Raw genomic sequence first — 27,963 nt, 5'->3', positions numbered from 1 at the left:
TTTGTTTTAACAAGGAGCACGTCTAAGTTGAAAAATGTAGGCTCACAAAGACATTTAGGAGAACAAGGAACATATGAGAAATTGACGCTAGAATACTTAATTTTTCAAGGCGTACTGGTGCTCGTAAATAAAAACGACAGAAAAATATAATGACGCACATACGAGTAAAATAGTCGCAACATGACAGGATGTCAATTATCTCAGCACCCAGCAGACCCAAATACCACCCCTTTCCCTACACAGTGAACTAGTTTTGGCCAGAGCTGTCTGAGCTTCCATAGAGGCTCTGGTCTAAAGTAGTGCCCTACTAAGGGAATAGGGTGCTATTTGGGAAGCATCCTCAGTGCTCCTGTCTGGCTGTTTCGGAGTATGGAGGTCTAGGCGGAGGCTGAAAGCCAATCAGGCGGCTGTGTTACATATGGGTCCTGTTCTCAGAGAAGACTAATACTGCTCCTCTCCGTCTACGCCCAAAACCCCCCCCGTCTACGCCCAAAACCCCCCCCGTCTACGCCCAAAACCCCCCCCCGTCTACGCCCAAAACCCCCCCGTCTACGCCCAAACCCCCCCCCCGTCTACGCCCAAAACCCCCCCCGTCTACGCCCAAAACCCCCCCCGTCTACGCCCAAAACCCCCCCGTCTACGCCCAAAGCGCTCTTAAACGCTGAAGAGCAAATGTATCTAAACAGTCTAACAGACTACAGACAGGAGGCCAGTCATTAAACAGACTACAGACAGGAGGCCAGACATTAAACAGACTACAGACAGGAGGCCAGACATTAAACAGACTACAGACAGGAGGCCAGACATTAAACAGACTACAGACAGGAGGCCAGACATTAAACAGACTACAGACAGGAGGCCAGACATTAAACAGACTACAGACAGGAGGCCAGACATTAAACAGACTACAGACAGGAGGCCAGACATTAAACAGACTACAGACAGGAGGCCAGACATTAAACAGACTACAGACAGGAGGCCAGACATTAAACAGACTACAGACAGGAGGCCAGACATTAAACAGACTACAGACAGGAGGCCAGACATTAAACAGACTACAGACAGGAGGCCAGACATTAAACAGACTACAGACAGGAGGCCAGACATTAAACAGACTACAGACAGGAGGCCAGACATTAAACAGACTACAGACAGGAGGCCAGACATTAAACAGACTACAGACAGGAGGCCAGACATTAAACAGACTACAGACAGGAGGCCAGACAAACAGTCGAACAGCTACAAACTCCTTCCTCACCAGAGGTGAATTCACTAGGAACCTAATGGACGCTAACAGGGAGGCACTACCAGAACTTGTCCAAAAACAAATGCTTTATTGATTGCAAAGTGTTTTGCTACAGTGCCCAAGGAAGACTCGTAGAACCCTATAAAACCTATAGATTTGTTTTGCCCGATTCCATTTTTCCTCCAAATTGGGGAAAATACATTTTTTTTCCCACTCTCAAATCACACTTTATAGATAAACAACTTCAGGGGATGTTATAAGTCCACAACAAAGCCTAAACCATATTTTGAGGTCTAGGAACATTATTTTTTAGAAACATAGTTACATTGTGCTCCTAGCAAGAGGCTAACGTTTAGTGGAGTTATTTTTTTTTTTTTGCTAAACAAATACCCAACTGGATTGATGAAAGATGATCCTATCATTTTGCCAGCTCAGTATAGGCTGCGTTGTAGTTAATTCCTTGCGAAGGTTCATATCTACAAGTACCACACATCGACGGGGAGGAGGGTTGAGTTCACGTTGGCTCTTCAGAAAGTTGCAGGAAAAATACCAATTCACTTACGCAGTCTGTCTCATACGTCTTATGATAAATTTGGGCTAATTAATTCATTTTCAATACATTTAGTTGATTCCTTAAGTTCTATACATTTTGTTTTAATGTCTGGACTCCATCCTCACGGTGGATTTGATAGGTCTCTCTGATCACTTCCTGCTTCAGTTTACACCTCTCTAGCGTCGACAGATAACAGGAGAACTACAATGGGGTGATGCTTACAGTTGCTACACGGAAAGAGTCACTTTCGCTTGGGCGTGAGCCATGCATCAGACTCTTGACAATACAACCAGAGACTAAATTCTACGTTGAACAAAACCACCTTTGACCATATATTAATATTACATTTGTAAAGCACTTTTCATTACACATGAATATTCTCAAAGTGAATATGTACAGGCATGGACATGTAAATTACATGAACCCGGAAAAGAAAGCTCTGCCCCTTCCCACTCACCAGACACACAGAGGAAGTCGTCGATGCTGGTGATGTCATCGACGGCGTCAGTGAGGACGCGGACCTGTTTCTCCCAGGAGTCTTTGAAGAGGTCCATGTTGTCCTGAGCAACCTTACTGTTGGGCTTGGCAGCTAGAGCCAGCGCAGCATTAATCACCTGTTACAGAGCAATCACACCAATTACTACAGCAGGTCAATTACAAACATGACACTTCCTTATCCATCAGACCCACACACACAGCGAGAGAGAGACAGAGAGAGCGAGCGGCAGAGAGAGGCAGTCGCGCAGAGAGAGAGGCAGTCGCGCAGAGAGAGAGGCAGTCGCGCAGAGAGAGAGGCAGTCGCGCAGAGAGAGAGGCAGTCGCGCAGAGAGAGAGGCAGTCGCGCAGAGAGAGAGGCAGTCGCGCAGAGAGAGAGGCAGTCGCGCAGAGAGAGAGGCAGTCGCGCAGAGAGAGAGGCAGTCGCGCAGAGAGAGAGGCAGTCGCGCAGAGAGAGAGGCAGTCGCGCAGAGAGAGAGGCAGTCGCGCAGAGAGAGAGGCAGTCGCGCAGAGAGAGAGGCAGTCGCGCAGAGAGAGAGGCAGTCGCGCAGAGAGAGAGGCAGTCGCGCAGAGAGAGAGGCAGTCGCGCAGAGAGAGAGGCAGTCGCGCAGAGAGAGAGGCAGTCGCGCAGAGAGAGAGGCAGTCGCGCAGAGAGAGAGGCAGTCGCGCAGAGAGAGAGGCAGTCGCGCAGAGAGAGAGGCAGTCGCGCAGAGAGAGAGACAGTCGCGCAGAGAGAGAGGCAGTCGCGCAGAGAGAGAGAGGCAGTCGCGCAGAGAGAGAGGCAGTCGCGCAGAGAGAGAGACAGTCGCGCAGAGAGAGAGACAGTCGCGCAGAGAGAGAGACAGTCGCGCAGAGAGAGAGACAGTCGCGCAGAGAGAGAGACCCCGAGAGACAGTCGCGCAGAGAGAGACCCGAGAGACAGTCGCGCAGAGAGAGAGAGACCGAGAGACAGTCGCGCAGAGAGAGAGAGACCGAGACAGTCGCGCAGAGAGAGAGAGACCGAGAGACAGTCGCGCAGAGAGAGAGAGACCGAGAGACAGTCGCGCAGAGAGAGAGACACCAACACAGTCACAACATTAGAATAGGGCTGATTGTGTTTGGGCAGGGTTTACCCCCCACCCCCCGTGTCTGGGCAGGGTTTACCCCCCCACCCCCCCACCCACTGTGTCTGGGCAGGGTTTACCCCCCACCCCCCCACCCACTGTGTTTGGGCAGGGTTTACCCCCCACCCACTGTGTCTGGGCAGGGTTTACCCCCCACCCCCCCCCACCCACTGTGTCTGGGCAGGGTTTACCCCCCCACCCACTGTGTCTGGGCAGGGTTTACCCCCCCACCCCCCCACCCACTGTGTCTGGGCAGGGTTTACCCCCCCACCCACTGTGTCTGAGCAGGGTTTACCCCCCACCCCCCCACCCACTGTGTTTGGGCAGGGTTTACCCCCCACCCCCCCACCCACTGTGTTTGGGCAGGGTTTACCCCCCACCCACTGTGTTTGGGCAGGGTTTACCACCCACCCACTGTGTTTGGGCAGGGTTTACCCCCCCCCCCCCCCCTGTGTTTGGGCAGGGTTTACCCCCCCCCCCCCCCCCCCCTGTGTTTGGGCAGGGTTTACCCCCCCCACCCACTGTGTTTGGGCAGGGTTTACCCCCCCACCCACTGTGTTTGGGCAGGGTTTACCCCCCCCACCCACTGTGTTTGGGCAACAGTATTCACTAATTGATGAATAGGAGAGATTCACTGGGAAAAGGGTGAATGAGCAACAGCTTGTTTTCTTGGGGTAATACATGTGGTGAGATTCAGGCTGAGGATGAATGGAGTCATTAGGTGATTAAAGAATCCGTAGTGAGTGAGTGAGCGAGCGAGAGAGCGAGAGAGCGATAGGCAGACTGGTAAGGAGAGGGTTGTCCGGGCTGTAGGGAAGACAGGAGTTGGCAGGACAGGGTTTGAGGGACAAGGCTTGGCTGAATATAGATGTAATACTACATCTATATTAGTACATCTATTTAAGCAGGAGAATTGTAGAACTATTTCAGGACAGGGTTAACAGTGTAGCTGGATGAGGGACTGACAGCGTTGGGAGTGTAAGGAGGGGTGGCAAGGTGAACCAGCACCCCAAGGTGAACCAGCACCCCAAGGTAAACCAGCACCCCAAGGTGAACCAGCACCCCAAGGTGAACCAGCACCCCAAGGTGAACCAGCACCTGATGAGATCTCATCTGACACCCAGGATCCTTCAATTCAAATTCCCATAAACCAGCTCTGCAAATGTTATGTCAAAATATGTTCTGTTCTCACCAACTATCATCATTACTGTCATTACGCATCATATGGACTTCCGAAGGTGGTCTGAATTCAAATTTAAATCAATTATTTAGTTTCGGGATACTGCCCTGCCACTGGACCGGACCGGCCCGCCCTGCCGCTGGACCGGACCGGCCCGCCCTGCCGCTGGACCGACCAGTCGACCTGTCCTGCTGCTGGACCAGCTGACCTGTGCGTGGCAGTAATGAGTGATTTTATTGGAGGTGCTGAAGGTGGATTTCATTCAGATATATTGGGGAGGAAGTAAATGTCCCTAACGGCAGTAATGATGAAAGTTGCTATGCAAAACTCAATATTTTGACATAACGTTTGGCAATCTGGTTAATGGGAGCGCTTCTGAAAGTCAGATGAGATCCTGTCTCAACTGGGAGCAGGAAGGGCTGTAGGTCGGATGGAAATGAAGGTCGGCAGAGCTAACTATGATTCCCAAACCAACCCTTAGCCTCCAGGCACTGGAAGTTTCAGCAATATGACTGGTAGACTTATAGGCTGGTGTGGTTGGGGGGGTTGGCTAGCTGTAGGGCTGGCACAGCTGAGGGGAGAGAAGGGGCCTCTAAGGTGTTAAGTGTTGGCAGGGATGTGGGAAGAGGGATGGGGTAGGAATGGGGGGGCTGGAAGTGTGAAGTGTGTGAAGTGTTGGCAGCTTGACAGGGCTATGGGGCTGGAGAGAGAGAGGAGAGCTGGAGAGAGAAAGAGAAAGGAGAGCTGGAGAGAGAGAGAGAAAGGAGAGCTGGAGAGCGAGAGAAAGGAGAGCGAGAGAAAGGAGGGCGAGAGAGAGAAAGGAGGGCGAGAGAGAGAAAGGAGAGCTGGAGAGCGAGAGAAAGGAGAGCGAGAGAAAGGAGGGCGAGAGAGAGAAAGGAGGGCGAGAGAGAGAAAGGAGGGCGAGAGAGAGAAAGGAGGGCGAGAGAGAGAAAGGAGGGCGAGAGAGAAAGGAGGGCGAGAGAGAAAGGAGAGCGAGAGAGAAAGGAGAGCGAGAGAGAAAGGAGAGCGAGAGAGAAAGGAGAGCGAGAGAGAAAGGAGAGCGAGAGAGAAAGGAGAGCGAGAGAGAAAGGAGAGCGAGAGAGAAAGGAGAGCGAGAGAGAAAGGAGAGCGAGAGAGAAAGGAGAGCGAGAGAAAGGAGAGCGAGAGAAAGGAGAGCGAGAGAGAGAGAAAGGAGAGCGAGAGAAAGGAGAGCGAGAGAAAGGAGAGCGAGAGAAAGGAGAGCGAGAGAAAGGAGAGCGAGAGAGAGAGAAAGGAGAGCGAGAGAAAGGAGAGCGAGAGAGAGAAAGGAGAGCGAGAGAGAGAAAGGAGAGCGAGAAAGGAGAGCGAGAGAGAGAGAAAGGAGAGCGAGAGAGAGAGAAAGGAGAGCGAGAGAGAGAGAAAGGAGAGCGAGAGAGAGAGAAAGGAGAGCGAGAGAAAGGAGAGCGAGAGAGAGAAAGGAGAGTGAGAAAGGAGAGTGAGTGGGTAGAGACCGGCAGGTACCTGGGGGCAGAGTGTCTCCAGCTGGGAAGCAGCCATACGGACCAGCTTGACTCCCTCTTCATTATTAGAGATGGAGCAGGCCAGGTTGGCCACCTAGAGACAGACCGACAGTCAGACTCACACCTACATACACACTTCACAGCACTGTAGACATGTCTCACACAGACAGTCAGCTTCTGATTGTACAGTACACAGCACGTAGCGTACCTAGTAAACAAACAGACAACACAATCCCACCCACAATCACAGACCGCATGGTCAGTGGTTCCCCTATAGAAATTTAGCAGAGGAATCTTTGCCACCACTCCTAAAAATACATAATTTACATTTATTTTGTGGGTGGGGGGGAGACAGTAAAACGTGTTCAGTGTAAACTTAAGACTAAAACCTGATATAAAGTGTGTAGAAAATATAATGGAGCTATATATTTATAAAAACATAATCTTTAAGAAATAACAATCAAATGTAAGACTTCCCCCCACAAACTAACTTTTATACCACAACTGGAGAAAAAACCCTCGGGGAAACAGACATGTTTCCCTGTCGGTCTCTATTATACACGATACAGAGCAGGATGCTCAACTAGACTGGTCTACATCTCTGGTGGTTGTACGGTACGTTAGCTGGTCTGGAATCTGGCACAGTAAATGTGTCTCTATCAGAGGGGGAACCTCCCTCCCTCCACCATAACCCCCTTCAATATAAAACTCACCGATGACACAGAGCAGGAGAGCAAGGGTCTGAATACCCATACCTACGTCCTAAATAAGGGGCGAATACCCATACCTACGTCCTAAATAACGGGTCCGAATACCCATACCTACGTCCTAAATAACGGGTCCGAATACCCATACCTACGTCCTAAATAACGGGTCCGAATACCCATACCTACGTCCTAAATAACGGGTCCGAATACCCATACCTACGTCCTAAATAACGGCTCCGAATACCCATACCTACGTCCTAAATAACGGCTCCGAATACCCATACCTACGTCCTAAATAACGGCTCCGAATACCCATACCTACGTCCTAAATAACGGCTCCGAATACCCATACCTACGTCCTGAATAACGGCTCCGAATACCCATACCTACGTCCTAAATAACGGCTCCGAATACCCATATCCTAAATAACGGCTCCGAATACCCATACCTACGTCCTAAATAACGGCTCCGAATACCCATACCTACGTCCTAAATAACGGCTCCGAATACCCATACCTACGTCCTAAATAACGGCTCCGAATACCCATACCTACGTCCTAAATAACGGCTCCGAATACCCATACCTACGTCCTAAATAACGGCTCCGAATACCCATACCTACACGTCCTAAATAACGGCTCCGAATACCCATACCTACACGTCCTAAAGAACGGCTCCGAATACCCATACCTACACGTCCTAAAGAACGGCTCCGAATACCCATACCTACACGTCCTAAAGAACGGCTCCGAATACCCATACCTACGTCCTAAAGAACGGCTCCGAATACCCATACCTACGTCCTAAAGAACGGCTCCGAATACCCATACCTACACGTCCTAAATAAAGGGTCCGAATACCCATACCTACACGTCCTAAATAACGGGTCCGAATACCCATACCTACACGTCCTAAATAACGGGTCCGAATACCCATACCTACACGTCCTAAATAACGGCTCCGAATACCCATACCTACGTCCTAAATAACGGCTCCGAATACCCATACCTACGTCCTAAATAACGGCTCCGAATACCCATACCTACGTCCTAAATAACGGCTCCGAATACCCATACCTACGTCCTAAATAACGGCTCCGAATACCCATACCTACGTCCTAAATAACGGCTCCGAATACCCATACCTACGTCCTAAATAACGGCTCCGAATACCCATACCTACGTCCTAAATAACGGCTCCGAATACCCATACCTACGTCCTAAATAAAGGGTGTGAATACCCATAACTACGTCCTAAATAACGGGTCTGAATACCCATACCTACGTCCTAAATAACGGGTCTGAATACCCATACCTACTTAGTGCATTCAGACCGATTGACTTTTTCCACATTTTGTTATGTTACAGACTTATTCTAAAAATGATTAAATTGTTTTTTTTACCCCACCACGACATCGCAACACCCCGTCACGACATCGCAACACCCCGTCACGACATCGCAACACCCCGTCACGACATCGCACCACCCCATCACGACATCGCACCACCCCATCACGACATCGCACCACCCCATCACGACATCGCACCACCCCATCACGACATCGCACCACCCCATCACGACATCGCACCACCCCATAACGACATCGCACCACCCCATAACGACATCGCACCACCCCATAACGACATCGCACCACCCCATAACGACATCGCACCACCCCATAACGACATCGCACCACCCCATAACGACATCGCACCACCCCATAACGACATCGCACCACCCCATAACGACATCACAACACCCCATAACGACATCACAACACCCCATAACGACAAAGCAAAAACAGGTTTTCAGAAATGTTTGCAAATGTATAAAAAATTTAAAAACTTAAATCATATTTACATAAGTATTCAGACCCTTTACTCAGTACTTTGTTGAGCACCTTTGGCAGCGATTACAGCCTCAAGTCTTCTTGGGTATGACGCTACAAGCTTGGCACACCTGTATTTGGGGAGTTTCTCCCATTCTTCCTGCAGATCCTCTCAAGCTCCGTCAGGTTGGATGGGGAGAGTCTCTGCACAGCTATTTTCAAGTCTCTCCAGAGATGTTAGATCGGGTTCAAGTCCGGGCTCTGGCTGGGCCCCTCAAGGACATTGAGACTTGTCCCAAAGCCACTCCTGCATTGTCTTGGCTGTGTGCTTAGGGTCGTTGTCCTGTTGGAAGGTGAACCTTCATCCCAGTCTGAGGTCCTAAGCACTCTGGAGCAGGTTTTCATCAAGGATCTCTGTACTTGGCTCCGTTCATCTTTTTCTTGATCCTGACTAGTCTCCCAGCCACCACCATGCTTCACCATAGGGATGCTGCCACCACCATGCTTCACCGTAGGGATGGTGCCAGGTTTCCTCCAGTCGTGACGCTTGGCTTTCAGGCCAAAGAGTTCAATCTTGGTTTCATCAGACAAGGGAATCTTGTTTCTCGTGGTCTGAGAGTCTTTTAGGTGCCTTTTGGCAAACTCCAAGTGGGCTGTCATGTGACTTTTACTGAGGAGTGGCTTCCATCTGGCCACTCTACCATAAAGGCCTGATTGGTGGAGTGCTGCAGACATGGTTGTCCTTCTGGAAGGAGAACTCTGGAGCTCTGTTAGAGTGACTATTGGGTTCTTGGTCACCTCCCTGACCAAGGCCCTTCTCCCCCGATTGCTCAGTATGGCCGAGCGTCCAGCTCTAGGAAGAGTCTTGGTGGTTCCTAACTTAGAGAAAGACTGTTCTTGGGGAGCTTCAATGCTGCAGACATTTCTTGGTACCCTTCCCCAGATCTGTGCCTTGACACAATCCTGTCTCGGAGCTCTACGGACAATTCCTTCAACCTCATGGCTTGGTTTTTGCTCTGACATGCACTGTGAACTGTGGGACCTTACATAGACAGGTGTGTGCCTCTCCAAATCATGTCCAATCAATTGAATTTACCACAGGTGGACTCCAATGAAGTTGTAGAAACATCTCAAGGATGATCAATGGAAACAGGATGCACCTGAGCTCAATTTCAAGTCTCATGGCAAAGGGTCTGAATACTGTATTTGTTTTAATAAATTTGGTTCAATTTTATTTTTACTGTTTTTGCTTTGTCATTATGGAGTATTTTGTTTAGATTTCATTTAATCCATTTTAGAATAAGGCTGTAATGTAAGAAAATGTGGAAAAAGGGAAGGGGTCTGAATACTTTCCGAATGCGCCGTATATCGCCCATCAGATTGTATGGCCATATGGGTCAGACCAAGCACCAGGTCTCCTGCTGTTGATTCAGTGTAAAATCCATCGGTTTAAATTAACACATGGTGGGAGGGGGGGGGTAATGGAGAAACGGGCATCAGTGGTTACATTGCTAAAGTAGAAATCATTCTATTCCATAAATTGGGTTCCAGAAATGCCACTTATAATTTCAAACAAGCAGCCACAGTTAAGGAGAGTAAATTACAGAACCCTTTAATGGACTAACGTTCTAACAGGTTTAGAATTGTATCAATTCTATTCCACTAAACATTCTGGTGTTGATATATTCTGTCATTCTAAATTCACTCTGGTAGATTAAATTCATTTATAAAAGGGAGTAAAAGGAAGGGGGGGGGGGACCCTGTCTCTCGGCCGTAAAGCATGTAGTTAGTTAGCTTAAAAAAAAACACAGGTTACCATCCCAATTCCTAAATATCAACACCCAGGGAGTGGATTAATCGATAGTCGGCGTAAATAACAGTCAACCCTTATCAATAAGAAAGATAAACTGGATCAGAGAAGAGCAGTGGGGGACAAGAGCACCGTCTACAGGGTTTAGGACCGATTCAGAAAACACTTGACGACGTCACATGGGCCAGAATTAAAACGTATGGTATTGTGCCAGCTTTTAATATTTAAATCTAAAATGGTACAGTGTCAGCATCGCCATCCAACAAAAAAATCAATAGGCTGTAGCCATATGCAACAGTATGTCCACTGGTTGACTCGTACACACACAAACACACACACACACACACACACACAGCAGAGGTTCTCTATAGTCATATAACTCAGCATATTCTCTAGTGTCACATTACTAAAATGAGTCCTTCTACACAGCGAGTGGTGACGCGTCATTAAATTAGAACATTATCTCTATGGTTACTGGTTAGTGAGCATGCTACTGTCTGGTTGCCTGGGTGACTGGTCGTCTGGCTGGGTGGCTGTACTGCTGACTAGTGCGGTAAACACCTACACTGTGTTCCTGCCTGGTCTATTGAGGTAGCGGGCAGTCTAGCTGCACACTGTGGTGCAGGGGAACTACGGTACCGGGATGCAGGGGCACTACGGTGGTCTGCCGCAGGGGAACTACGGTACCGGGGAACTACGGTAGTCTGCCGCAGGGGAACTACGGTAGTCTGCCGCAGGGGAACTACGGTAGTCTGCCGCAGGGGAACTACGGTAGTCTGCCGCAGGGAAACTACGGTAGTCTGCCGCAGGGAAACTACGGTAGTCTGCCGCAGGGAAACTACGGTAGTCTGCCGCAGGGAAACTACGGTAGTCTGCCGCAGGGAAACTACGGTAGTCTGCCGCAGGGAAACTACGGTAGTCTGCCGCAGGGAAACTACGGTAGTCTGCCGCAGGGAAACTACGGTAGTCTGCCGCAGGGAAACTACGGTAGTCTGCCGCAGGGAAACTACGGTAGTCTGCCGCAGGGAACTACGGTAGTCTGCCGCAGGGAAACTACGGTAGTCTGCCGCAGGGAAACTACGGTAGTCTGCCGCAGGGAAACTACGGTAGTCTGCCGCAGGGAAACTACGGTAGTCTGCCGCAGGGAAACTACGGTAGTCGCCGCAGGGAAACTACGGTAGTCTGCCGCAGGGAAACTACGGTAGTCTGCCGCAGGGAAACTACGGTAGTCTGCCGCAGGGAAACTACGGTAGTCTGCCGCAGGGAAACTACGGTAGTCTGCTGCAGCGTGGTATGTCTAGGGCTCTATCGACTGCCTTCAATACATCTCCTCTTTGCCTGCTCTCCATCACACCTCTGCCCTTCCTTGTCTTCCCCCCTCTACCCTATGCACCCCCCTTCTAGCCCATGTTCCCCCCCCTTCTAGCCCCTCTAACCCGTCCTCCCCCCCCCTAGTCCCCCCCAGCCCTACGATCTGAAAGAAGTGACCAGGTTAAAGCCAGCCTGATGAGCTTCCACCATGATTTTCAAACCTAATGAGGCTTCATACTGTTTTCACCTGCCACATCTGTTAGAGGGAGGTCAAAGCACAGACTGACTGACAGTACCGTGGTAGGCAAACAGCACCCCAAGAGCCCTGATCAAAAAGGTAGAGCTGTTATTTACACACGGTGAAGAAACCTCAGCTCTATTCCATCTGCTGCTTAAAGGGAACACGGTGAAGAAACCACAGCTCTATTCCATCTGCTGCTTAAAGGGAACACGGTGAAGAAACCTCAGCTCTATTCCATCTGCTGCTTAAAGGGAACACGGTGAAGAAACCTCAGCTCTATTCCATCTGCTGCTTAAAGGGAACACGGTGAAGAAACCACAGCTCTATTCCATCTGCTGCTTAACCTGTTAGGGTATAGGGGCAGTATTTTCACGGCTGGATAAAAAAATGTACCCGATTTAATCTGGTTACTAATCCTACCCAGTAACTAGAATATGCATATACTTATTATATATGGATAGAAAACACCCTAAAGTTTCTCAAACTGTTTGAATGGTGTCTCTGAGTAATACAGAACTCATTTGGCAGGCAAAACCCTGAGACAGATTCTGACAGGAAGTGGATACCTGATGTGTTGAATTGACTTTAAACCTATGCCATTGAAAAACAAAGGGGCTGAGGAATGTTTTGGCACTTCCTATGGCTTCCACTAGATGTCACCAGCCTTTACAAAGTGTTTTGAGTCTTATACTGTGAGATCTGACCGAATAAGAGACTTGGAACTGTGATGGCCGATTAGACCCCTGGCGCGCAAGTTGATGGTGGGTACTCTCGTTCCGAAACGTTTTAAAAGAGAACCCAATCGTCCGCCTTGAATTTTATTCATGTTCTGGTTAAAAAAAGGCACTAATGATTTAAGCTATACAACGTTTGACATGTTTGAACGAACATAAATATATTTTTTCCGTTCGTGAAGTGAAGTCCGGCTGGCTTAGATCATGTGCTAACAACACGGAGGTTTTTGGACATAAATGATGAGCTTTTTTGAACAAAACTACATTCGTTATGGACCTGGGATTCTTTGGAAGTGACATCTGATGAAGAGAATCAAAGGTAATGGATTATTTACATAGTATTTTCGATTTTAGATCTCTCCAACATGGCGGTTAGTCTGTATCGCAATGCGTATTTTTCTGGCGCAGTGCTCAGATTATTGCAAAGTGTGATTTCCCAGTAAGGTTAATTTTAAATCTGGCAAGTCCATTGCGTTCAAGAGATGTAAATCTATAATTCTTTGAATGACAATATAATATTTTACCAATGTTTTCTAATATTAATTCATTATTTTGTTGTCATGACTTGACTGCCGGTATTGGAGGGAAACGATTTCCTGAACATCAACGCCATAGTAAAACGCTGTTTTTAGATATAAATATGAACTTGATAGAACTAAAAATGCATGCATTGTCTAACATAATGTCCTAGGAGTGTCATCTGATGGAGATTGTAAAAGGTTAGTGCATAATTTTAGCTGATTTTATGGTTTGGTGACGCCTGTCTTTGAATCGACAATGCATTACACACAGCTATTGTCAATGTACTCTCCTAACATAACCTAACTTTATGCTTACCCCGTAAAACCTTTTTGAAATCGGACAACGTGGTTAGATTAAGGAGATGTTTATCTTTCAAAGGGTGTAAGTTAGTTGTATGTTTGAGATATTTGAATTTTGACATTTATTTGGTTTCAAATTTGCCGCTCTTGAAATGCACCTGCTGTTGATAGCGTGCTACCCGTGGCGCACCCTAACGTCCCACATAGCCCCAAGAAGTTAAAGGGAACACGGTGAAGAAACCACAGCTCTATTCCATCTGCTGCTTAAAGGGAACACGGTGAAGAAACCACAGCTCTATTCCATCTGCTGCTTAAAGGGATACTTTGGGATTTTGGCAATAAGGTCCTTTATCTACTTCCACAGAGTCAGATGAACTAGTGAATACCATTTTTATGTCTCTGTGAGCAGTTTGAAGTCCATCTAGTCCATCTGCCAGCATGCTTGTCCATCTGCCAGCATGCTAGTCCATCTGCCAGCATGCTAGTCCATCTGCCAGCATGCCATCTACCAGCATGCCTGTCCATCTGCCAGCATGCCTGTCCATCTGCCAGCATGCCTGTCCATCTGCCAGCATGCCTGTCCATCTGCCAGCATGCCAGTCCATCTGCCAGCATGCTAGTCCATCTGCCAGCATGCTAGTCCTTCTGCCAGCATGCTAGTCCATCTGCCAGCATGCTAGTCCATCTGCCAGCATGCTAGTCCATCTGCCAGCATGCTAGTCCATCTGCCAGCATGCTAGTCCATCTGCCAGCATGCTAGTCCATCTGCCAGCATGCACCCTATTCCCTATCAGGTGCACTCTACAGTGACTCACTCCCTTCCCTACACTACATTTGGGGTACAGCCCACATATTTCAGTTAACCCTCCTCCATCTGTGCGACGGTTGTGGTGGTGTATAAATGTGCTAGCTCGTCATGTACATATATTATACAGTTTGTTACCCCGGGATACAGCGGGATCGATGGCCGCTGGATGGAAGCGGATCACTCTGTAATCAGAGTTGTTGATTTGATGGTTGTGTTATATGGGATTTCTCTCAAGTCTCCTCAACCGGATTGGAGAAGGTCCAAAGTCCTTCCCCTCAAGTTTTACTTGTTTAATGTTTTATGCACATGGTATATCGTCCAATGAAATGCTTACTTACCGGTTCATGCTACAAGGCAACAATACAAAATAGGAACAAAGTAAATGGCTCAGTAGAATAGAACAAGCATTTACAAATACAGGAAGGCACAATTTATAGTCCAATATTTACAAGTGTACTGGGGAAGGGGTGCAGTGTACGACTATGTGATGGCCAGTCTCTCTGTCGTTGTGATGCCGACAGTCTCAGAGCCCAACACAGTGAACACACACACACACACACCTAGCCGTTAGAGCGTTGGGACAGTAACCCAAAGGTTGGGAGTTCAAATCACAGAGCCGACAAGGTGAAAAATCTGTCCATCTGTCCTGGAGCGAGGCACTTAACCCTAATTGCTTCGCGCTCGCCAGTCAATAATGGCTGACCCTGATCTCGCTCTCTGAGGGTGTCTCAGTGGGAGTTGGGATACGCAAAAAATCTATTTCTATTTCATACTTCAAACACGTACAGGTTACACACTTGCAGTGAAAGAGGACAAATACAAGCACCCCTTATTTTACATTTGGAAAGTATTCAGACCACTTGACTTTTTCCATATTTTGTTACGTTAAACATTATTCTAAAATTGTTTCAATTGTTGTTCTTCTCTCAATCTACACACAACAGCCCATAATGACCAACCAAAAACAGTTAAGATTTTTTTGCAAATACAATAAAAACAAAAAACTGAAATCACATTTACATAAGTATTCAGACCCTTTACTCAATTGAAGCACCTTTGGCAGCGATTACAGCCTCAAGTCTTCTTGGGTATGACGCTACAAGCTTGTCACACCTGTATTTGGGGAGTTTCTCCCATTCTTCTCTGCAGATCCTCTCAAGCTCTGTCAGGTTGGATGGGGAGCATTGCTGCACAGATATTTTCAGGTCTCTCCAGATATGTTCGATCGGGTTCCAGTCCGGGCTCTGGCTGGGCCACTCAAGGACATTCAGAGACTTGTCCCAAAGCCAACTCCTGCGTTGTCTTGGCTGTGTGCTTAGGGTCATTGTCCTGTTGTAAGGTGAACCTTCACCCCAGTCTGAGGTCCTGAGCGCTCTGGAGCAGGTTTTCAGTAAGGATCTCTGTACTTGGCTCCGTTCATCTTTCCCTCAATCCCAGGCCCTGTCGTTGAAAGACATCCCCACAGCATGATGCCGCCACCACCATGCTTCACCATAGGGATAGTGCCAGGTTTCCTCCAGACGTGACACTTGGCATTCAGGCCAAAGAGATCAATCTTGGTTTTAACAGATCAGAGAATCTTGTTTCTCATGGTCTGAGAGTCTTTTAGGTGCCTTTTGGCAAACTCCAAGCAGGCTGTCATGTCTCTTACTGAGGAGTTGCTACCATCTAGCCACTCTACCATAAAGGACTGATTGATGGAGTGCTGCAGAGATGGTTTTCCCCCTGGATGGTTCTCCCATCTCCAGAGAGGAACTCTGAAACTCTGTTAGAGTAACTATTCGGTTATTTTTCACCTCCCTGACCACGGCCCTTCTCCCCCGATTGTGCAGTTTAGCCCGGCAGCCAGCTCTAGGAAAGGTTTTGGTGGTTCCAAACTTCTTCCATGTAAGAATGATGGAGGCCACTGTGTTCTTGGGGACCTTCAATGCTGGATTTTTATTATTATTATTTATATATATATATATATTTATATAAAAATATATATATATTTATATAAAAATATATATATATATAAAAATATATAAAAATATATATAAATATATATTTATATTTTTAGGTACCCTTCCCCAGATCTGTGCCTCAGAGCTCTACGGACAATTCCTTCGACCTCATTGCTTGTTTTTTGCTCTGATGTCAACTGTGGGACCTTATAGACAGGTATGTAGGGCTATTGCGGTGACCATATTACCGCCACACCAGCGGTCACAAGTCATGAAGGCAGTCAAATTCCACATGAACGTTTAGTCACGGTAACTATGCTTCTCCAAGCTCTGATGCTACTGCCTGGTACTCAACACTATTGTCCCTCTAATCACTCTGACGTCAATGCAAATGTAATAAAAAATCCAATCAAACACTTTGAGAGCCCATGAGCTCATGTTGCACAACATTTCTGAAGGCTATGAAGTTGCATGACAAAACAGTTGATGGCCTCTATTAAAAAGAGGAGGATCCCATCAGCTTTCTCTAGGCTAGGCCTACTATATTTATTTCTCAACTTTCCTAATATTAAGCACATTGCTTTGCAACAGGAGTATAACCTACCTGGCTGGCATGAAAATAAGTCAGAGGGAAAAGCGTCCTCCATTCGCTATTTAAGTTCATAGATGACATGTATTTTTTCCCGCTGCCCCTGTTTTGATACAGGTGCATGATAAATGGTCCATTCTAAATCAAAACTATTTTCACATATTATTTAGTATATGTAAAGATTAAATCAAGAAAAGTCTGATGGGTGACAATATTAGCCTGTCACTTGTGAATGATGGCCAGCTTAAGAAAGTCTTTTTCCTGACTTTTTCTAATCATAGTCGCACACCTCATGTATTCTAGCCCATAGGCCTATATGTTTTGATAAGGTTTGTATCCCAACTAAAGTGGCCAAATAACGTCTTAAAATGAAGCACATGAACCTGCTTTACAAAGGGTGCAGAGCCTAACTGGCATAAATAAGAACGTGAGTTTCAGTTCTGGGGATGAACGTTTTTACCATAAAAATGAACCTTTATAATAAAATAATTACAGGCATAATTGCATTTGCGGTCACTTTTGATAATGGTGTTTTCGGCTAATGGAACGTTCAGTTTACAGCCTACTATCATTGCTGCACTTATAATGTGAAGAAATAGCCTAATAGTTTATCAACATTAAGCTAAAAGTTCAGATCTGTTACGTCGGCCTCATTGCTTATAAAAGGTTTTTTGATGCTTGTGGTTGTTTTCATTTGGGATCTATCGCATCCTACAACTGTCCCAGACTGTTTGGAATATTTATTTATTGCACAGAATAGGTCGACTTTTGTACTATGGAGGATAGTAGATTGGTATAGTGCTTTTGCTTAGCCTACTCATTTTGTTGGCTGAAGAAAAGTAAATGTGGACAGTTCTTCCAATATCTTCAATATGCACCTCGGAATAAAGTAAAGGACGCGTTCAGTTGCGTCCCCGATGTTGTCTTCACTTGTAGCCTGTGAGGAGCCCTGTGAGCAGCGCACTCGGTGAGAAGTGCACAACGCAGCACTAAACATATTTTTTTTTATATTTGAGATTCTTCAAAAGCAGCCACCCTTTACCTTTACAGCTTTGTACCGGTTCAACAGCTGTGGTCCAAGTACCGGTTCAACAGCTGTGGTCCAAGTACTGGTTCAACAGCTGTGGTCTCTGAGGCCTATATAGGTGCATCCAAAATAGAACTCTATTCCTTATTTGTTGCACTACTTTTCACGAGGTCCCATATGGCTAGTGCACTATATAGGGAATAGGGTGCCATCTGGGACACAGAATATATAGGCTGAAGACCCTGGGCAAAGATACCCTGAGAAAATAAACCCTGCATCCATGACTGCTGCAGCCATCACATCATCACTTACAGATACTATATCATGACTGTTGCAGCCATCACAACATCACTTACAGATACTATATCATGACTGCTGCAGCCATCACATCACCCCTTACAGATACTATATCATGACTGCTGCAGCCATCACAACATCACTTACAGATACTATATCATGACTGTTGCAGCCATCACAACACCCCTTACAGATACTATATCATGACTGCTGCAGCCATCACAACATCACTTACAGATACTATATCATGACTGCTGCAGCCATCACATCACCCCTTACAGATACTATATCATGACTGCTGCAGCCATCACAACATCACTTACAGATACTATATCATGACTGTTGCAGCCATCACAACACCCCTTACAGATACTATATCATGACTGTTGCAGCCATCACAACACCACTTACAGATACTATATCATGACTGCTGCAGCCATCACAACACCCCTTACAGATACTATATCATGACTGCTGCAGCCATCACAACACCCCTTACAGATACTATATCATGACTGCTGCAGCCATCACAACACCACTTACAGATACTATATCATGACTGCTGCAGCCATCACAACATCACTTAGATACTCATATGGCTATTTTCACCTGATAAATATAGAGGATGTAACTTAGTCATTTTATAAGTAAGAAAAATTATAGACACTAATTGGCCATTAGTAGTGTGAACATAATGTGGCGTTAGCCAAACATCTGTCAATCCCAGTCTGATGACTCACCCTGTATACATTTACATTTTAGTCATTTAGCAGACGCTCTTATCCAGAGCGACTTACAGTAGTGAATACATGCATTTCATTTCATGCATTTTTTTTTTTGGTACTGCCCCCCCGTGGGAATCGAACCCACAACCCTGGCGTTGCAAACACCATGCTCTACCAACTGAGCCACAGGGAAGACCCCGTATAACCATGTGATATATAACAGCTGTGACACTTATTCCCTATATAGTGCTCTACTTTTGACCAGAACACAAAAGACTTAAGTCTAAAGTAGTGTACTTTATAGATAATGGCCAGAATAGGGTGCAATTTGGGATGCATACAATGTATCTATCCTCTGGAATAAAGACTTGTTCCATTCCAATGCATTGATAGACTACCCACAGACAATATGTAGCAGTACAGTAGCGGTTAGTGGGGAGGGATTTCATGTGTTCAGAGTATCTACAATACATTTTCTAACCCTTCCCTGTAGCCGACAACACAAAACCAGCCTCCACACGGACCCTCCCTTCCCTGTAGCCGACAACACAAAACCAGCCTCCACACGGACACTCCCTTCCCTGTAGCCGACAACACAAAACCAGCCTCCACATGGACCCTCCCTTCCCTGTAGCCAACAACACAAAACCAGCCTCCACACGGACCCTCCCTTCCCTGTAGCCGACAACACAAAACCAGCCTCCACATGGACGCTCCCTTCTCTGTAGTCGACAACAAAACCAGCCTCCACACGGACGCTCCCTTCCCTGTAGCCGACAACACAAAACCAGCCTCCACATTGACGCTCCCTTCCCTGTAGTCGACAACAAAACCAGCCTCCACACGGACGCTCCCTTCCCTGTAGCCGACAACACAAAACCAGCCTCCACACGGACGCTCCCTTCCCTGTAGCCGACAACACAAAACCAGCCTCCACATTGACGCTCCCTTCCCTGTAGCCGACAACACAAAACCAGCCTCCACATTGACGCTCCCTTCCCTGTAGCCGACAACACAAAACCAGCCTCCACATGGACGCTCCCTTCCCTGTAGCCGACAACAAAACCAGCCTCCACACGGACGCTCCCTTCCCTGTAGCCGACAACACAAAACCAGCCTCCACACGGACGCTCCCTTCCCTGTAGTCGAGCCCATAATTCTACACAGGCTATTCTCCCTCTTTCAACACCATTCCATGTTCTACTGATTCTAATCCATATTAGGGTGTATATGGACCAGATGACCGTACCTCAGTGCGCGCTACCTCCCCCCAGCGTCAGAGGACTTCTAGTTGTGTCATCCCTTAATGCCACTGCTGACAGCGTGGGCCCCCAGGATCCCAGGTCCTAATGGCCCTTTCCTCTGATTCCTCACCAGCTTCCACCAATTTCCTCAGGCTTGCTCCTGGCCAGCATGATAACCCTCTGGCCTGCTCTGGCTCCCTGTCCCGCATGGTAACTCTATGCACCCCCCACCACCCCCCACTGAGTCAAATGGCAAGGGTTCGCTCATGGGCCATCCATAGGGACAAGTGAGAGGTCACTTTAAAATGTCAGTGCATGACACTCTGACACAGTTACAAAGTTTATTCACTGGGGGGGGGACAGATTTCAAGTCAACTGATGAAGACTGTTAATGTTCCTCAAACATGACCATCATGCTTTTAGGGAAAGCGGATCGTGTTCTACACTGTACATAGGTGAATCATATAACATTAGAAATGTCCATCCTTTTGACAACTTTGAGTGCAATGTTAACAAAAATCTAAAAAAAAAGAAAAAAGTTACATCTCACTGTTTATTTTCACTTGCTTTGGCAATGTAAACATGTCTCCCATGCCAATAAAACCCCTTAGAATTGACTTGACAGAATGAGCGAGAACGCTTGAGAGATAGCGTGAGAGCGAGAGGAAGGGGGATGAGAGGGGGAACACGAGAAAAAAAATGAAAAAAGGGGGGGGGTGAGGGAGAGAAAGAGTGCAATACATTTTACAAAGCGGGCCTTTTTGTATCAGTCTGACTATCACTGTGGTAGTCAGAAATCAACAGTCGCTGAACAGCAGGGGAGAACGCTTTCGTTCCCTCCCTGTGTTATGCTGTCTCCGTCTGTCAATAAGTAGTAGGTGGATGGAGATCCAACTGTTCAGACAATGAATCCCTGTCCCCAGAGGAATCACTTAACCTTGTCAGGCAGAGAGAGGCTGGGGGGAAAGCACGGGGGAGGCCAGGGGGAAAAGCACGGGGGAGGCCAGGGGGAAAAGCACGGGGGAGGCCAGGGGGAAAAGCACGGGGGAGGCCAGGGGGAAAAGCACGGGGGAGGCCAGGGGGAAAAGCACGGGGGAGGCCAGGGGGAAAAGCACGGGGGAGGCCGGGGGGAAAAGCACGGGGGAGGCCAGGGGGAAAAGCACGGGGGAGGCCAGGGGGAAAAGCACGGGGGAGGCCGGGGGGAAAAGCACGGGGGAGGCCGGGGGGAAAAGCACGGGGGAGGCCGGGGGGGAAAGCACGGGGGAGGCCGGGGGGGAAAGCACGGGGGAGGCCGGGGGGGGAAGCACGGGGGAGGCCAGGGGGGAAAGCACGGGGGAGGCCAGGGGGGAAAGCACGGGGGAGGCCAGGGGGGAAAGCACGGGGGAGGCCGGGGGGGAAAGCACGGGGGAGGCCGGGGGGGAAAGCACGGGGGAGGCCAGGGGGGAAAGAACGGGGGAGGCTGGGGGAAAGCACGGGGGAGGGGTTTGGCTACTCTGGGCCAGGCTCAAAGTAGGCTCCACAGCTATGACCAGCCATACAGATCAAAGTGTTTGTCTTTCTGTCTGACGGCTCAAATCACAACACCATGGCCAGGGCACAAATGGCACCCTATATAGTGCACTAGCCCTACAGGTACGGGGTCAGACGTAGTTCACTACATAGGGAATAGGGTGACATTTGGGACCACAACACCATCCGGTTTCTGCTGCAGTGTCTTCCATAAAGCTCAAGCCTGTTGAATTAAAGCCTTCGCAGACTATGATTTTAGCCATCTTACGCCACAATTTTGCCGTCCCAGACTAAATGGAGGGGGGGGGGGCGCAAATTCTTAGGTTGTAAACGATGGTCGGACGTCTTGGGTCATTCAGTGTGACAGGGTCTAGGTCTACCATTAACTACCTCTACGTACGGTTGTAAGCTCTAACAAAGTTGTAGCAGTGTCAGAAACGTTGAGCCGTTATCGCGTAGTGTGGCGAGCCGATCCCGGAGACTGAACAATTAGGAAGACTGACTGCGCTGAGCAATAATACGCTTGTGAATAGTCAGATTAATATAATAGTTATATTTAAATGTTTACATGCTGTGCAATAACAACAATTTCATTAAATCTTGTTTGCATGACATTTGCAGTCAATCTACCTAATGAAAAATAAATGTTCCACAGCGACAATGTTATTTTGGTGAAGCACATTTGATTAGGAGTTTGGACAAAGTTTGTATGAGAAAACAATTTCCATGGTTGCATAGTTTCAGTTTTTCCCGAACTCACTTCACTCGCGCATAAGCATAGAGTGAGGCCTGAACTGCCGGTGCCGACACGTGATCAGACCCAGTTCATGTTGAACTGCCGGTGCCGACACGTGATCAGACCCAGTTGATGTTGAACTGCCGGTCCCGACACGTGATCAAACCCAGTTGATGTTGAACTGCCGGTCCCGACACGTGATCAAACCCAGTTGATGTTGAACTGCCGGTGCCGACACGTGATCAGACCCAGTTGATGTTGAACTGCCGGTCCCGACACGTGATCAGACCCAGTTGATGTTGAACTGCCGGTGCCGACACATGATCAGACCCAGTTGATGTTGAACTGCCGGTGCCGACACGTGATCAGACCCAGTTGATGTTGAACTGCCGGTGCCGACACGTGATCAGACCCAGTTGATGTTGAACTGCCGGTGCCGACACACGATCAGACCCAGTTGATGTTGAACTGCCGGTGCCGACACGTGATCAGACCCAGTTGATGTTGAACTGCCGGTGCCAACACATGATCAGATCCACCGTTGCAGCTGAAGTAGCCTCGGAGGCCAATCGCAGAATGTGACGACAGAACTGAAGCTAAATCGCACAATCAGACCAGGTTGATCAATATTAAAATATTGCACAGTGTGACATTTAATCATCTTAAAAAGATGAAATCCGATGTGCCAAGGCCTTTAGTCAGTGTTGGCTTAGATGGAGAGTTGGTGTGAGTGTCGAAGACTATTGCGGTGCATTCTCAGGATATACCCATGGCATATACCTCTTTGGCTTGTGTTTTCACAAACAGAATGAATTACAACACACACACACACACACACTGCAGCTTTACACTGCACGGCTACCCAGGAGCACAATCACACAAGGCATTTGCTAAGACTGGGTGCTAGCTACTGACCTAATTCCACTGTTCTGTTCTCAACATACACTAATAATATCAAACATTGGGAGCACCTTCCTAATATTGAGTGGCAACCGCCCCCCCCCCCTCTTCATTTGCCCTCAGAACAGCCTCAATTCGTCAGGGCATGGACTCTACAAGGTGTAGAAAGCATTCCCACAGGGATGCTGGTCCATGTTGACTCCAATTCTTCCGACAGTTGTGTCATGTTGGCTGGATGTGGTGGACCATTAATACACACAGGAAACTGTTAGGTGTTTAAATCCCAGCAGCGCTGTAGTTCACACAAACCAGTGCGCCTGTCACCTCACCACGTTCAAAAGGCAGTTAAATATTTTGTCTTGCCCATTCACCTTCTGAATGGCACACAGACATGTCTCAAGGCTTAACATTTCTTCTTTAAAAAACTCATAAGGATCCGCCCCTTCTTCCAATTTTCTCCTGAAATGACATTCCCAAATCTAACTGCCTGTAGCTCAGGACCTGACGCAAGGATATGCATATTCTGATACCATTTGAAAGGAAACACTTTGAAGTTTGTGGAAATGTGAAAATAATCCTGGAGAATATAACACATTAGATCTGGTAAAAGATCATTTAAAAAAAGTTGTTTTTTTTAACCATCTTTGAAATGCAAGAGAAAGGCCATAACGTATTATTTCAGACCAGGCACAATTTATATTTTGGCCACTAGATGGCAGCAGTGTTTGTGCAAACTTTCAGGATGAACCAATGAACCATTGCATTTTGGTTAAAAATTATGTGTCAAGACTGTCCAAATGTGCCTAATTGGTTTATTAATAACTTTTCAAGTTCATAATTGTGCACTTTCCTCAAACAATAGCATGGTATTCTTTCACTGTAATAGCTACTATAAATTGGACAGTGCAGTTAGATTAAAAAGAATTTAAGCTTTCTACCAATATCAGATATGTCTATGTCCTGGGAAATGCTCGTGTTACTTACAGCCTAATGCTAATCGCATTAATGCACATTAACTCAACCATCCCGTGGGGGGGACACACCGATCTGTAGAGCTCCTTAAGAGGATTTATTAACCCGTCTCCTCCCCTTCATCTACACTGATCGAAGTGGATTAGAACAAGTGACATCAATAAGGGATAACAACTTTCACCTGGATTCACCTGGTCAGTCTGTAATGGAAAGTGCAGGTGTTCTTAATGTTTTGTGAAGTCACTGTATTGTATCGTCGGTGTAAAACACATCACATGAAGGAGTTTGTCAAATAAATGTTCCAAGGTCAATCGTGCAACTAGAATGAATGGCAAGTCGATCCTAGTTCCTTATAACACCGGATGTGTCACCCAATGAGCATGTTTGGGATGCTCTGGATAGACGTGTACGACAGCGTGTTCCAGTTCCCGCCAATATCCAGAAACTACGCATAGCCATTGAAGAGGAGTGGGGACAACATTCCACAGGCCACAATCAACATCCTGATCAACTCTACGTGACGGAGATGTCAGGCAAATTGTGGTCACACCAGATACTGACTGGCTTTCAGATTTTTTTTTTAAGGTACATATGTGGGCAACAGAAGCATATCTGTATTCCCAGTAAAAAATATTTTGAAATTGTTACATGTTGAGTTGTGTTTTTGTTCAGTGTAGTAACGTTCCTACCCTCATAGACGTCCCCATCCTCCGGTCCATCTCTAACACATGACACTTCCTAAAGACATCACCCTACAGTATCTGAATAAGAAATCTCCAAGAGATGTTTGTGTAACTTTTGCTAACGTACCTCGATGAGCTTGTTGGCGTGCTCGCGGAACACCTGGGCGTATTCCTTCACCTCCTTTTCATTCCCATTCTTCGCCGCTTCAATCAGAACCAGCAGGGGAACGTTGGTCTCCAGGAACGAGTCAGAGACATGATCCATGACTGCCTTACGCAGCTACACAGAGAGAGCGAGAGGGAGCGAGAGGGAGCGAGAGAGAGCGAGAGAGAGCGAGAGAGAGCGAGAGAGAGCGAGAGAGAGCGAGAGAGAGCGAGAGAGAGCGAGAGAGAGCGAGAGAGAGCGAGAGAGAGCGAGAGAGAGCGAGAGAGAGCGAGAGAGAGCGAGAGAGAGCGAGAGAGAGCGAGAGAGAGCGAGAGGAGTCAAACAGCTGAACAGTTATTTTAGCTGTACTAGAGAAAAACAAAGCCTCTGGCAGAGAAACTAAATATTTTGTAAAACCAACCTGTCTGTGAAAGTCTCTGGAGAAGGAACGGGACTGGGAGGATGGGAGGAAGAGAACAGAGGGAGGAATAGAACAGAGGGAGGGTAGGATAGAGGAAGGAAACCTGTCTGTGGAAGGAGAAATGGGAGAATGGAGAGGGAGATTGAGGGAGGAGAAGAGGGGGATTTGCACCAATCTGTCTGTGGAGATGTGGACAATGAATGGGAGGATGCAGAGAAAGAAGGAATGAGAGGAGGAGAAGGGGAGACAAATAAACCCGTGGAGGTCTCTGGAGAAGGAATGTGAGAACGGAGAGAGGAAGAAGAGGGACCAACCTGTCTGCGAAGGTCCCTAGTCTTCTTGGTCATCCTGTCGATGGCAGTGTTCAGAGCATCACTCTTGTCCTTCTTGCCAGCCTGGAGGAGAGAGAGCGGGAGAAGGTTAGAGGTGTAATGACTATTTACAGAGACGAAGACAGAGCGAAAGAGAGACAGCAAGCTGGCTGAAAGTCACTGAGGGATGAAACGCAGGCCTTTACAAGACAATCATTTATAATACAGAGATATACGTGAGAAGGACCAGAGATGCATATGAACAACTACCGTTGGTTTAAAACCATTAGAGCAGAAATAAAAACAAACAGTTGACAGATATCATTTGTCAGGGAGAGAACAGTACAGATCTCAGAGATCAGAGATATCATTAGTCAGGAAGAGAACAGTACAGATCAGAGATATCATTAGTCAGGGAGAGAACAGTACAGATCTCAGAGATCAGAGATATCATTAGTCAGGGAGAGAACAGTACAGATCAGAGATATCATTAGTCAGGGAGAGAACAGTACAGATCACAGAGATATCATTAGTCAGGGAGAGAACAGTACAGATCAGAGATCGTATTAGTCAGAGAGAACAGTACAGATCTTTCTCCTGCCCAAGTTTTGAGTTTCCCCTGAGGATGGATTTGGGTATATCACTTTTTCATGCAGTAAATGAGTCCCTTGGTCTGTGGAGGTATATCAAATAAACGGAAATAAAATGTCCTAATGATCACAGCAGCTTCTTCGTGTTGATTATTCCTCCCCCTGCGCCACACCACGCCTAGATGTTGTATGGGTTTTAATTGGCCAACCAAACACCTTGCTCAGAATTGATTTCCCTGTTCTGGTTTTCCTAAGGGTGTTTGGAGGTTCAGATCAGGATGCGCTTACACTGAATCAGTTCCCCCTTTTCCAACACTGAATCAGTTCCCCCTTTTCCAACACTGAATCAGTTCCCCCTTTTCCAACACCGAATCAGTTCCCCCTTTTCCAACACCGAATCAGTTCCCCCTTTTCCAACACCGAATCAGTTCCCCCTTTTCCAACACCGAATCAGTTCCCCCTTTTCCAACACCGAATCAGTTCCCCCTTCTCCAACACTGAATTAGTTCCCCCTTTACTAACACTGAATTAGTCATCTCAATAGGACAAAGATGATGCATCCCAAATGGCACCCTATTCCCATTGTAGTGCACTATTTTTGACCAGGGCCCATAAGGAAGTAGTGCACTATTTTTGACCAGGGCCCATAGGGAAGTAGTGCACTATTTTTGACCAGGGCCCATAGGGAAGTAGTGCACTATTTTTGACCAGGGCCCATAGGGAAGTAGTGCAGTAAATAAGGAAAGGGTTTCCATTTGGGACGCAGATTGAGAGCACCTCAGTAAAAGAGGACGACGATGAGAGCACACCAACAAGCTAGGTGACGTCACAACCAAAGTGAACACGCTCTCCGTAGCCGATGCGCGTATGACCTTTTAAACAGGTCAACATTCACAAGGCCGCAGGGCCAGACGGATTACCAGGACGTGTACTGCGAACATGTGCGGACCAACTGGTAAGTGTCTTCACTGACATTTTCACCCTCTCCCTGTCTGAGTCTGTAATACCAACATGTTTCAAGCAGACCACCATAGTCCCTGTGCCCAAGAACACCAAGATAACCTGCCTAAATGACTACCAACTGATAGCACTCACGTGTGTAGCCATGAAGTGCTTTGAAAGACTGGTCATGGCTCACATCAACACCATTATCCCAGAAACCCTAGACCCACTCCAATTTGCATAATGCCCCAACAGAACATCAGATGAGGCAATCTCAATCACACTCCACACTGCCCTTTCACACCTGGACAAAAGGAACACCTATGTGAGAATGCTGTTCATTGACTACAGCTCAGCGTTCAACACCATAGTGCCCTCAAAGCTCATCACTAAGCTAAGGACCCTGGGACTAAACACATCCCTCTGCAACTGGATCCTGGACTTCCTGACGGGCCGCCCCCAGGTGGTAAGGCTAGGAAACAACACATCTGCCACGCTGATCCTCAACATGGGGGCCCCTCAGGTGTGCGTGCTCAGTCCCCTCCTGTACTCTGTTCACACACAACTGCGTGATAAAGCACGACTACAACACC

General features: G+C 47.4%; 1 protein-coding gene across 2 annotated transcripts in view; it reads right to left on the bottom strand.

Annotated features, from left to right (window-relative positions):
* ctnna1 (catenin (cadherin-associated protein), alpha 1) overlaps positions 1–27,963 on the bottom strand; it is a 212,327-nt gene that overhangs the window by 69,562 nt on the left and 114,802 nt on the right. For both annotated transcript variants that reach the window (XM_029720388.1, XM_029720389.1), the window contains exons 9-12: positions 25,842–25,922; positions 25,089–25,241; positions 6,078–6,170; positions 2,257–2,413 (exon numbers count right to left, since the gene is read on the bottom strand). In XM_029720388.1, the coding sequence (XP_029576248.1) occupies positions 2,257–2,413; positions 6,078–6,170; positions 25,089–25,241; positions 25,842–25,922 (484 nt within the window). The remainder of the gene's footprint in view (positions 1–2,256; positions 2,414–6,077; positions 6,171–25,088; positions 25,242–25,841; positions 25,923–27,963) is intronic.

This window comes from Salmo trutta, chromosome 3 (genome assembly GCF_901001165.1).
Source record: "Salmo trutta chromosome 3, fSalTru1.1, whole genome shotgun sequence".
NCBI lineage: Eukaryota > Metazoa > Chordata > Actinopteri > Salmoniformes > Salmonidae > Salmo > Salmo trutta.
The sequence above is the reverse complement of the archived record's forward strand: the minus strand, read 5'-3'. Positions and strand labels throughout refer to the sequence as shown.